The sequence below is a fragment of the Canis lupus genome, chromosome 2 (assembly GCF_003254725.2).
Source record: "Canis lupus dingo isolate Sandy chromosome 2, ASM325472v2, whole genome shotgun sequence".
Taxonomy (NCBI): domain Eukaryota; kingdom Metazoa; phylum Chordata; class Mammalia; order Carnivora; family Canidae; genus Canis; species Canis lupus.
In genome coordinates, this window is record NC_064244.1 from 2,689,376 (window position 1) to 2,702,329 (window position 12,954).

The 12,954-nt window shown below is 37.5% G+C and overlaps 1 protein-coding gene across 33 annotated transcripts in view; it reads left to right on the forward strand.

The window, feature by feature from the left end:
- Nucleotides 1–12,954, forward strand: part of PARD3 (par-3 family cell polarity regulator) — a 651,639-nt gene that overhangs the window by 425,383 nt on the left and 213,302 nt on the right. For 18 of the 33 annotated variants that reach the window (XM_049099647.1, XM_025478491.3, XM_025478472.3 and 15 more), the window contains 2 exons: nucleotides 2,314–2,473; nucleotides 8,813–9,002. In XM_049099647.1, the coding sequence (XP_048955604.1) occupies nucleotides 2,314–2,473; nucleotides 8,813–9,002 (350 nt within the window). The remainder of the gene's footprint in view (nucleotides 1–2,313; nucleotides 2,474–8,812; nucleotides 9,003–12,954) is intronic. The other 15 variants (XM_025478476.3, XM_049099608.1, XM_025478492.3 and 12 more) reach the window with 1 other exon arrangement.

Consider the following 12,954-nt stretch of genomic DNA (forward strand, 5'->3'; position numbering starts at 1 on the left):
TAAGCAACAAGCCACAAAGTGAAAACTGTAGTTCTCTTATTTTAGTTTCTTCTAATTAACTTTAATTTGGAGAAGGTTTTTATGTAAGGAGGCTTACTGGGCCTGGGCACAGCCCAGCTTGCAGACCACCCTGGGCCACTCCTCCACAACCCCCTTGCTCTGCTTCTCTTCTGTGCTGCCATCGTGTCCCTGTGGCATGTTTCTTGCTCTTAAACTCTTTTTCTTGCAACAACAACAAAAAAATCATCAAAAGACTTAAAACAAAACTGTGCATCCCAATGTGGTTTTTTTTTAAAGAAATTAAAAGGCATTGAATCTTCTGTTAAATATTTATGTAGTAGGCTGCTGATGTCTTCATTTAAATCTGTCTTTTGAGATGTAAATTAGACATGGTTAGGGAGGTAGGGGAGGTGTAGAATCTTTCCCATGAAAACGTTCAAGTGTGTTCTTTCTGAACAGGCACCTTACTGTTTTTTTCTCTAGAAAGCCTGCATGTGCTTTTTTAAATGGAATTTTTATTTGATTTTCTGAAATTCTAAAATAGCATCTTAGATTAGTTGGGAATTTCTCATGAATAGCTTTTTAAGGATTTTATCATCTAGAAAATTGCAGTTATCTAGTTCTATTAAATGTATCTGGTAAACAAATGTGAAGATATATTGTTTGTCTTATGATAAAGTAAATTGTACAGCAAGCAGGTCTTGTATAGAGGCTTGGATCGCAAGTCACTTTACTGTATATGTGCTCATTTAAAATGTTCGGACATAACTTGTTCTTATAGGCACAGGGTATTGCTTTTGTTTGTTTTTGTTTTTACCTCCCCAACGTCCCTTGGAATTGAGGCATAGTATTCTTTCAGAAAATGTTCTTTTATTTTTCTACATCAGAGACCTTGAATATTTAATTTACTTTTCTGTGAAGCTGTCAGTTGTAATCTACAATTAAAAAAAAAAAACAAAACTAATAAAGCAAGTCCTCATTTCACAATTTAAACCTTACTGAGTCTAATTCACTAGTGCTGTGAATTTATTATTCTCCTACAAGCTGACGTGCCTCCAATTGTAATTGTGTTGACCCTTCAATGCATTAAATCTCCCCAGTGCTTATCAAACTAGGAGAGATAAGTCTACAATTCGGAACTTCATTAAATATCTCATTTATATTAAACAGATGATAGCTTCTAACAGAAATAATAATTTGTTCTGATGAAGGAACCTCCACCGTTGTGGTTTCCTTGTTTGGGATGTGTGGTCCTCTCTCCCACTTGGCCATGTTGTGCTGCGGTGCACCCCCCCCCCCCCACTGCCACCACCAGCCCCTCCCAGCCAAGCCCCCTTTGTCTCTGGCTTCTAGCCAGCACCACAGCCTATAAGATATTAGTTGGTGATGTTAACCTCAGAGCCCACGTTTGGAGGATTGCTGTTAAGTGTGCTTTGTTCCTCCTTGAGGCAGATTTGTTCCAAGCCCTTAGGAACACAGGTTCCTTATTCATATGTTTTTGTGAAGAATCTGACTTACGAGATTTGATCCATTCTAAAGAATGCCACATCCTGCTTTAAATCTTAGTGATGGAAATTGACCTATATTCTTTGCATATGCAGTAGATTGTTTATGTTTGTGACATATACATCTTTGCTTCATTGGAATATTTGGTCCTTCTATATTGTTTGTATATTATTAAAGTGGCTTTTTCAGGTACTCACCATCTTATATTTAAGCTTATAACAAGAGAGTAGAATGATTTTTTCCCAATTCTTAGCAGAAGAAATTTAGGCTCAGTGAACTGTTCAGGACACCTTGAGCTCACAAAGTGGTCTTTAGGTCTTACGGAGAAGGTCATAATTCCACCAGCACAGGTGGAGATGGGTGTCAATTGTTAGGTGTATTTACGTACTATAGACATAAAAAGTACAGCTTAGCTCCAGCTTCCATTCTGGTAAAGCATGCTTTGTGCAGAGCAGCATCTCATAAAGAATTCTGAATTAAACCATAACTTAAATTGACTTCAACAGATACTGGCAGTCAAATTGAAAAAATAAGCAGCAAAATAAGTTTTTAAAAAAGCTTTTAATATACATATTTTTCCTCCAGTGGTTGCAATCTGACAGAACTTCATGGGAGGCACAGTGTAAAATGGCACAGAAATTTGGTCATTAGACAGAGCTGTCATCACAAATTATTTTGGTACAGGGTGAAAAGTTCTAGTTCATTTGGTACCCAGTTGGATGCAGGCCTTGGGCAAGTTGTTATAATTCCCCCATGCTGCTAATGGGCCTCCAGCACTGACTTCCCCTTGCCCCCTTTTCTCTCTAGCTGAAATCACCTGGGAGCCCCTCGGGCCCTGAGCTGCCCATTGAGACGGTATTGGATGATCGTGAACGGAGAATCTCCCATTCCCTCTACAGTGGCATTGAGGGGCTTGATGAATCACCCACAAGAAATGCTGCCCTCAGTAGGATAATGGGTGAGTCAGGTAAACTCTGTTTATCACATCTTATTTTTATGTTTTCCTGGTTCACTGGGAGGTTATCAATGTAATATTAATGTAAAGGAGGCCTGTGTTTTGAAGAGGAAAAAGAAAAGGTTCATTATAATCATCCAGGAAGTGTTAATGTGAAGAGAGTAAATTAATACATTGATTTTGTTAAGTGAATTTTAGATCCTGTAACATGGGGGTTGAGGGGTGAAAAGAAAAGGGGTCACATGGAAATATTTTCAGTGATCAAGATATTTTTAGCTTGTTTGAGAGAAGTGAAGCTAGGTTTTAGGAAAGTCAAAATCTATTGGTTTATGACAAGAAGGATTTCCAAGTTGTGTCTTTCACAGTAGCGCTGTTGAGAGGGAGAGGAACAAATGCATATACACATGTTTGCGTGCAGGTGAAATATTCACATTTATTTGGTTTATACTTAATAGGATGTTACCGTCTTTTAGTTGCATCTCTACTTTTTCAAAGTCCTCATTTTAAAATTTGGAAGCCAGTGTTTTGCATCCTTTGTTTGGCTCCCACACCATACTGTGTGCATGACCCCCAGTGGGTAGCAAGGTTATTAGCACGAGCTGTGCAGCAGTTCAGCCTTCTCCTCACAGACCCGGTTAATAAAGACCTGCTTTGCCACAGGAGTGCCTGGATTGACTGAGTTGCTCATCTTGGGATTAACTCGTGAGAGTTTTCAAATTTAAAACATCAGAAGCTGTTTTGATTAAAATAGCACCTGACATAAAACACTTTTATTGCCACTGTGTTTCTCAAGGCTCGAAAGTAAAACCCTAAATTTAACTCCATTTTGAAACATTTAATGAAGATTTAATACAATTCAAGTTTCCATTATGAAGTTTCATTGGAACAAAAGTGTATCTCATTCATCAGTGGACGTTTATGGAAAGCCTGCTATTAAGGAGACATTTGTGCAGATCCTTTTGCCGTAAATAGAAAAATGAGTGAGACCCAGTTGCTCAAAACTCTCTGCTGGGCATGACAGGAAAAACACATAAATGTGACTAGGAGAATTTTCTGGTTTTCTTTCAGTCCTTCTAGCTTTCAGGTTTGGAAAAAATGCTAAATTCTCCATTTCTTATTTTGTTGCACATAGAACTTAGACCTTCCAGCCCTCTGGTTTTACTTGGTCAGTAGTTTGCTCTTTGCCTGCTTGGCATAAATGAAGGAGGGGAAGGATGCTAAAACCACTGTACACCTGTTAGGTGATGCACATTGCACATAGTTCACCACAATAATCTTTGTTTCTGAATGATCTCTCTTCACTGCTGTTGCATTTTCCATACTTTCGTGGTATTGGTGTGAGACTTTATCTTTGTTAAATACTTTTTTCATAAATGAAAATGCAGACCCCTTGAGAGAGAAAGAGAGTACATGTGTCCCTGGATCTGTGTGCATACAAAGTGATACGCTGTAATTTCCCCTTTATTATAGGAACATAGGACTTGCCATACTGAATCAGACCATTGGTCCACCAGTTCCTGTAACCTGCGTCCTGCCTCCAATCCCTGATGCTTCAGAGGAAGGCGAAAAACTAAAACTAGAAAACCAAAAAACCCCAAAATTCACCTAGTGACCTTTTCAAGTGCTGTATATATGGGTTGAGGATTCCTTCATTCTCTTCGTAGTCTGTTGCCCTGGTTTTGTTAGCTGTGGCTTCGTCAGTCCACCTCAGTTTACATTACTGTTGCGTTCCTTTCCCTCTGCTGGAGATGTAATGGACTTTAAAGACATCACATGCTTTCCCCTGGGCAGCAACTTCTCTCCCAGCTATGTGCTTTGTGATGTACTGTGCATATGCCCTTTTGGGGCGGGGGTGAAAGACTCTACCCTTTGTCGGTAGGCCAAGTTAAGGTCGGATGACTTGGATATCTTCTTAACATAGTTTTTACATATTTTACTGGAAACTAGGGATCCTGTATAGTTTTACCTTGGGAAATGCATATGCTTAACCTAATCTGTATTGCGTTTTACAAATTTGAGAATTCCTCAAGTCTTTATCAGTTCCTCTTCTGTTATCAGTGGCCCTAAGAAACAAATACTTTGCCTCATCAATTCCCACTTAGTTAGAAATCCTGCAAAAGATGTTAGCTTACAACAAAATACCAAGACAGAGTACCAAATATAGGATATTAGAGCCCTGAATTTCTGTTATCATAAATCAATAGCACTAGTATTTACTGATTTGCACGGTATCTAGGTATATCAAAGTCCCACAGATCTCATTTGGTTACTGAATGTCTTCTGTAGGTTTAGAATAATTCCTGTATAGGTACTAGTAGAGGTGGTCATATTTACTTTATTATAGGCTCTGATTCAAATAGAGCTTTGTATTGAAATTCCAGCTAAGTCTTCAAGAAATCACTAATTTTATGCAAACAGGGTGAATCTCCACCTAGAAAAATCCTCATGTGAGACTCTAGACCAAAAGGAGCTTTGAGGCTTTCTGACTCATTTCTATGGGAACAATCTCAGGAGAGAAGCTTCTAAAAAATAAATTAAAAAAGGAAGAGATGTTAGAATTGGCAGGATGTCAGGGGTCATTGGCTGCACTCCTCCAGTTAACAGATAAAGGAACATTGTCACAAGATCCCATGGTGATTTTTTGTTTTATGTTATTTTTGGTTATTTCCTGTTTCTAAAAGTAACTCTCTCTAAGGAATACTGAGACCACACAATAAGTATTATTGACACTCATTCTTCATTAACCTCAATTTATCCACATCTTTAAGCGAAAAGCATTAGATAGTCTCCAGAATCTTCCATTCTGGCAACCACTGTGTTCTAAAAATCAAGGAAGCTCATCTTTGAAAACAACTGTAGAAATCATCCACTCCAAAGGAATTATCTTCTGTTCAGAGGAATTAGGGACCAGAGAAATTAAGTGACAAGTCTGAAGCCACAAGGTTTCTGTATTTCTGAACCAGTTAGGATGTGTGTTTTCCCGAGTCATGAGTCCCACATTATTTCAGCCTGGGTCAGTCTCCCTAGCTTTTGATCAGGTCAACCAGAGTTGTGACCAAGGCAATATTTCTCCAGATGTCTTCTGGGCCGAAGTGCCATTAATCATTGATTTTAATCCTGGATATTCATCAAAAAGAAATCTCTAGAGAGCCTACCTAGGATTTCTTCATGTTAAAAGACTTAAAAAATACATTTATAAATTGCTGGACAGTCTTAACTAATAATCATAAAACAGTAACAGGCATGGCTAACTTAACCAACACGTTCCCTAAAATACATCCCAAATCGACATTTGGGAACATGGAACCTTAATTTTTTTTTTTCCAAATTTTAATCTGAAGAGATTTTCTGTTTAAAGCAAAACCCAAATCTGATGTATTCATTTTAGAGTTTAACCACAGTAGTTTTTTGTATTCAGACATTTGTGGTGAGTTTAAAAAATAATTATGTTCAGCGTATTTTTATCTTGTTAGAAATTCAGCATTGAAAAATGGAACATTAATGTTGTTTTTATTGTGAGTCGAATCACTGGAAAACTTTTCATCTGTTTCTGGTGTCATGAATGGTATTGCCTTCTATGTAAATGTACCAATGAATAAATATTTAGTAAACAATCATTTTGTATCTCCTTGTTTTACTCCTCTATAAGATTGGTTTAATTTTTAGTTTGTAGTTTGTGGGTTAACTAGTTGAGGAAGGAAGGATTTTTATTCATCAAAACACAGATCAAAGGCTTTTCAGGTCACCCTTGGAAGGTTTCACATTTACGATGTGCCAGGTACTGGCACACATCATTAAGAGGTATTGTCTAGATGGAGTTTGGTAGATCATGGAGTGAGGTAATTTAGTTGTCCATTAACTCCCAGTATATTCCTGCATCTAGATTCAAAAACTATAATTCTTGGCAAGCATGTTAAGAAGTGGGAGGCTGATGAAAAATGTGAATTTAGCCCTAAGAATCATGGGTGAGAGGAAAAAGCTAAATTGTTTTCTTACTATTAGAATTTCTTCCCATTTATATATAAAATTTTGGATCACTTCAGGTACAATATTTTTACTCAACACAGCATATTATAAAGAAGGGATTGTCATATGAAGAACCATTCAATGTTCCATATTGCTTATTAGAGTGTCTCAGAATATATTATGTAAAGAGTTTTAGTTCTTGTGTTTAAAAGCAAATACACTATAATTATATTGTAATTTTTCCTTCCAGTAAATTTTGCCTTTGTGAGGACTTGGCATTTAATGCTGTGACATGTGCCTTGTCAGTGGTGACCTGTCAGGGGTAACTCTGGTTTTGTCATTCTGTACACTTTTTGGTCAAAAAGTATGTCTTAAGGAGGAAATATTTCTTTTGGTAATAGGCCGAGAACATCCAGCCTTCTTTATGAATGATATTTTTTTGGACAGGTTTCTGTCTTGCACAAATGCCCTAAAACTCAAGTAGCAGTAAATGAATGATTTGGATTCAGGAGAGAGAAACTATTAAGTTTAGATTTGATTTGCTTTATACTCATGAGCATTCATAAAAAGTTGCTAGTAGTCAGTTTGTCAAAATGAATGCATTTCAAATCAAAATAGTGTTTTTCTTGCTAAAACGCTATGTTGATGTTTCAGTGGACATATAATATTTCTGTAATAATGTTGGCACTAAATAACAAATGCCTTTGAAATGTCTAGCATGTCTTCTTTTATGGCTTGTCTTGAAAAGATACATATCAACTTAATTTTTGTTCTTTGTCGAATGTCTAGCATAATATGGATTTTACAAACCCTTCAAGTCTATATATGCCATCCCGTAATTGCTAAAATAGTCTTAAAACAAAAAGTCATCATTTACACATTTTTATGAATGTTTATTTTAAAAATTAGATCTTAAGACTGATGTTAAAATGTTAAAAAACTCCCCACATGTTTCTGTGGTGCTATTTTAAAAAGTGGTGTATAACAAAGTGAAAGAGCACCCTCTGTAAAGTGTAAAATGGTGCTAGTATGGGGAAAGGATAGCAATCCATTTTATTTGGGTAGGGGCCAGGAGAGCTGGCTTACCAGATTTGAATATTGGACCTAAAATGAGACTGTTCCCATCCTGCTATAAGGTGACGGAAAATTGTCACTTCTTGCTTTGTCAAGAGAGCCAGGCCAGTGGGCCTTCGTCATACTCTGGTGTATATTTCTGTGAGTGTAGACTCTCTTGATGTATCCACTTGGACCAAAGCCTTGTCCAGCGAGTTCTTACTCAGAAGTATGGTGTGAGATTTGACGAGGGAGCCAGAAGAAGTATGGGTGTTTTCTTTCAGGAGGAAAATGACATTATTTGGACTCCAGCTTTATCTTTAAGGATTCAGGGATTGAACCATAATTTTGTCCCAAGAACCACAAATGTATCATACTCATCCATGTACCTGAGCCAATTATCCTGAAAGAAACTCATCAGTATAGACAGTTGTGAGTCCTTCCTTACCAAGAACACTAAATCCAGATTGAATAAATAAAAGTGTATAGACTCCACTGTTTTAGCCTGAAAGCCTTTGGACAGTGAGATACTATCTTTCAAGATCACTCTCACCATTTCCCACGTACAAGGGCTCGATTCTGCATGTGCTCTTGGGTGTCCCCTGAGTGCACAGAGAGCTTTTCTCCATCATGAATTTAATGATGTTGCTGCCAATGTGTAAAATCAGTGTCATCATTTCTCCTAGCAGAGAAGATCATATTCATCATTCAAAGCCCACTGTGATGTTTACTTTTGTTAGGGTCCCCAGCATCTGCAGCTTCCAGCTACGCAGGCCATTACCAGTCCTAGTGAGGGCCACAGTACTTCTAGCACATCCTTCATGGCACCAGTTAATTATCACTGTGTATGTCTGTCTCTTTCTCTAGGGTGTGAGCAGAGGTTTAAATCTTTCTTACATCCTTACTACGTGCTATGTGCCCAGCGATTGAGTGGGTGAATGATTGATGTAAGTCTGCAGGGCTTCCCTATAAATTTCCTGGTAAATTTTTCAAAGGACTTTCTTTCACAACTTAGAATCTGTGTAGCATTTTCACATTAGAAGATGTTTGGGAGATCATCTGTAGCTTTAGGCAACTTGAACCCAGTGAATTTAAACACTGTGCTGAGCAAGAGCTACATAGCTGCCATATTAGAGACGGGGACAGACTCGAGAACGCCACTTGCCATTTACTTGTGAAAAATAAGTTACTGTCATTCTGTTTTATTCCACCAGGTTGAGCAGATGTTTGGAAATTTAGACTTTTTCCTAATGTTGTAAAGTACTACCATTAATACACGTAGCACTTAGATCGATATCTAGAATTTCTCTTACTTTTTTTCCCACTGGGCAGGTAAATACCAGCTGTCTCCCACAGTGAACATGCCCCAAGATGACACTGTCATTATAGAAGATGACAGGTTGCCAGTGCTTCCTCCACATCTCTCTGACCAGTCGTCTTCCAGCTCCCATGATGACGTGGGGTTCGTGACAACTGACACTGGCACATGGTCTAAGGCTGCAATCAATGATTCTGCAGACTGGTAAGATCGCACACCAGGCTTGGAAAACATTAGTTAATTGCAGTCACCTTCATTTTATGTTTAAATGGTCTATCCTTAAGCACAGTTAATTTTTTTTATAGCAATGTTCTGTTTTCATGGTTTTAATACTCTTAACTATCACTATTTAATACTCTTAACAAAAGTTTTCCCCCACCCCCATAAACTTGCCCCATTGTTTTAGCATTTCCAGGGCTGTACTTATTAACTCAGCCAAATCTACAACAAAACTATCACTAACTAAAAAGACCTGCTCACTTGTGAAGTTCCGCTGTTACTTTAGATGTTTTATTTTGAAGAATTTTTTTTTTATTAAATCAGGTCTAAGCAAATTTCCGAGATGACTAAAAGTTTATAATAATTAGATAACTTTGGCCAAATTAATACCTGCTATGCTCTGGGATGGGAGAAGGCTTTGGAAAGGTTTTCGTTTTTTGTTTTTTTTTGTTAGAGTGCTGTAACCCTGCCATTTAAGATGCTTCCTGCTTTTTTCTAACATTGTGACTTTTGGGGCAGCCTAATACTGTTTCTTTCACCTGAATCTTCCAAAATAGAAGAAAGTATTTGATATCATTGAGCCAATTCATGGCCTGTGAGTGTGGATCTGTGAATTAATTTGCATGCCTCATAATTACACACATCCATAATCCAAAAGGCAAATCCCTCCTAGGGATGACCTTGTGAGGCTGTAGTGATAATTAACATAAGCCACGTGAAGCACTATACCAGAATTTTCTTATTGCCCTTCCTCTGGGTTGTTCTGTGAATACATCAGCAAAATGATATTTAAATGTTACAGCATTGTTTCTTTCATCACTTACCTGTTCTCTTTTCTACTCTTACCCAGAGTTGTGTCAGCATTCTGTATTATCTAGGAGAAGTCTGGGGGCCTATTGTTGATTTGTGTTAACGTTTAAGTTAGTGATCTTAGCAAAGTCACCCTCTCTCCAGCCATCTTCCCCTGCTCCTTCTAAAACCATACAAACATCTAGCATGTGTACCTGTGGATTCCTTAGATGTTCTCTTGGGATAGTCTCACCTGTTATTGGGATCCTTGAAAAGTCCATCTCTGTCTTCTTTTTCCTTTTTTTAAAAAAACTCTTTTATTGAAAACACAGGTTTTAGAAACAGAGCTACACTCCAGCCTGTGTGAGAATAGCATATCCATGAATAAGGTTTTTGGTTCAACATAGAGGGGGAGACTGCAATAAAGAGCAAAATCTCATTTGAAAACTACAGATGCGGTTGCATTTACAGCTACAGTTTGTATCTCTCTCCAAGAGTGACAGCAACAACAGGGAGAGTAAGGATTAGATATTGGCAGTATTCAACTTAGGGGCTGAAGTCTTTGAATCTCTACCATGATGAGGACTGTGAAGATGCCATAGTAGTCGACCTGTTTGGGGTGTTCTAAAGCACTGTATCAGTAAAAATAAATAAGTAGCTATCAGGAATAGATTGTGGCATTAATTTACCTAAGGGCATTCATAAACTGGGGAAGAGTTCCATGATTTTGCTGTGGGGAATGTGGAGCAAGGAAAAGAATATGAATGAAGGGTTATCCAAACAAGAATGGCAGCTGTTCCGAATCACAGCAGAAAATGTAAGCTTTTCCAGCCTGACAATATCTCCCTAATCCTTGATGAAAATGTTATGAAAACAAAAGGGCAATAAGACAGGATTAATAACTGGAATTTTAATAACATTGGGGGGTCAGGATATGGTTACATTCTTTAAAGAATCCGCTGTCAGTTTTGCAATCGAACTTGTTAAGTATTCTAATGTACTGTTTATTGTGTCTGAAATTAGTTTAATGGGCTTATTGATAGGGAAGAATTAATTATGTCATAGTTTAAGAATATTTAGTTATTTTAAGACTCTTATTAACTCACAAACTCATTTGACTTTTTAAATTGTTTACAGTTCACAGCACAGTTGTGGAAGGTAAATACATCAAATGGCTAAACTTTTGTTAACGAATAGAATATACTTTTTTCAACCCATTAATTGACTTAGGGAACATTAGTAATATTTTTAAGGAGAAACAAGGTAAAACAGCAGATTCTCTGATCTTAGTGACAACATAATTCCAAGGATATGACATTAGTTTAAAAAACATGTCAATATGTGGTTTTCAGGTAACATTGGCACCAACAATCTGTATTTCTTTGAAAAGGCTCTTACCACTAATTTCTCTTAAAAAATGTATTTCATGAGAAGAATAATTGAAGAGATCAGTATCCAATATGTGAAAGAATTATCCTTATTGAAAATATATAATTTACAGTTTGCTGTTGCAAAGTTGGGTCATAGTTCTTATCATATGGGTTTTTAGCTTTCATTTCTAGGATGCATTTTTCAGTTGGAGTGTATGTGGAAATTATAAGCATAATGTAGTAAGCACTGTAGTATCTGAATACTACTATATAAGCATAATACGCAAGCAGGTGGTAGGGCGAGGCAAACTGGGTACCGAGCATACAAAATATAAAGAACAAGTCCCTCTCAGGCATGGCCTATGAACTTGCATGACCGTGAGAGTGAGTGCTTCCTCAAATTCGGAGTTATTGGCACCCACCTTGTCTCATTGTTGGGGCCCTGCTCTGTACCCGCTGGGAAAGATTGGGAAGGGCTCTTTAGTTCCCCTGTGTGGTTGTTAAGGACCTGATTTCTGTTACCATAACTTTGTATTACGTTGATTATTTGAGATAGAGTCTTTGTGGGGTCATAATAACTTACTATGTCTCATGGTTTGTAGTTTACAAAGGGCTTTCATATTATGTCCTTGAATTCTCTCATTGTCAGATGGGTGAGGCAGCTGTTCTGTTTAATGAGCATGCTAATCCACGTGTTCCGTCACATTTCAGTCACTTATCCTGAGGGCAAAGCAGTTCCGTAGATTTTTTTTTTGGTTTAGCTCTTCTCTACGAGCCAAATATCATTTCATGCACGGTAAACTGCAGCTACAGTTTTGATGTATAGCTGAACCAGATCACTCTCCTTTATCAGATGGTAATTCTCTACAGCCATAAAGGTTAGAGAAGTTTGCTTCCATCAGAAGCATAAGGAGGGCGATCGTAAACTCAGTTGACCTGGTGGAAGTGGTTCCTCACCGTCTGGGATGTTTAGTTAGCTGTGGAGGGATTTTCTCCTCCCTGGCTGGATAGGGGAGGTGGCTGGGTGCTGATACAGGAGAGCAATGTATTTACTCAGTGAGCCCAGCACTGAGAAAAACCATTTTTATTGTATGGACTATACTCAGAACACTTAGTACTTTTTAAAGTATTCACAGATTTTTACAAATAGGAATGATTCTGTGTCATCGTTTGCCACTGCCCCTGTGAAAACTCTTCCAATGGTATCCTCTTACCAGTGATTTGCCATGTGCTTCATCATCTCTGATTGCACTACTGTGTTGGTGTCACTGAAATCAAATGTCATCTAGTCTTAGTCTCCCCCAGTACCCATCACTCTCCCGTCTCTGCATCCACTGCATTGGCTTGGTGATTCTGGGGTAGTATTTTTTTTTTTTTTTTAGGAACTTGTAGAGAACAGAGAATCTTTTCATTTTTATGTTTTTAACTTTGGTATCTAGGACAACACCTTAATCAGAATAGGTTCTAATAAAGATTTGTTGAGTTGGTTTCTTGTCAGTTGAATAAATATTGCTGAGAAACTGCATCCTCATGAAAGTACATGCCACAAAGGTGTTTTTTCTTCTTTTCTAAAACATGGGACAAAGGATATAGAAGAAGACCAGACAAATTCTTTTTTAGAACTTCTATTTGATTGTAATCTATATAGTCACTTGTTTGCTACCAATATTTGTATTCACATATATGAACGTTTTTCTCTAATATTCAATCCTCCCAATGTCTAAAAGACATCAGCCTTATTATTATTTTTTTAAAGTGTTTATTTTAGAGAGAGATTG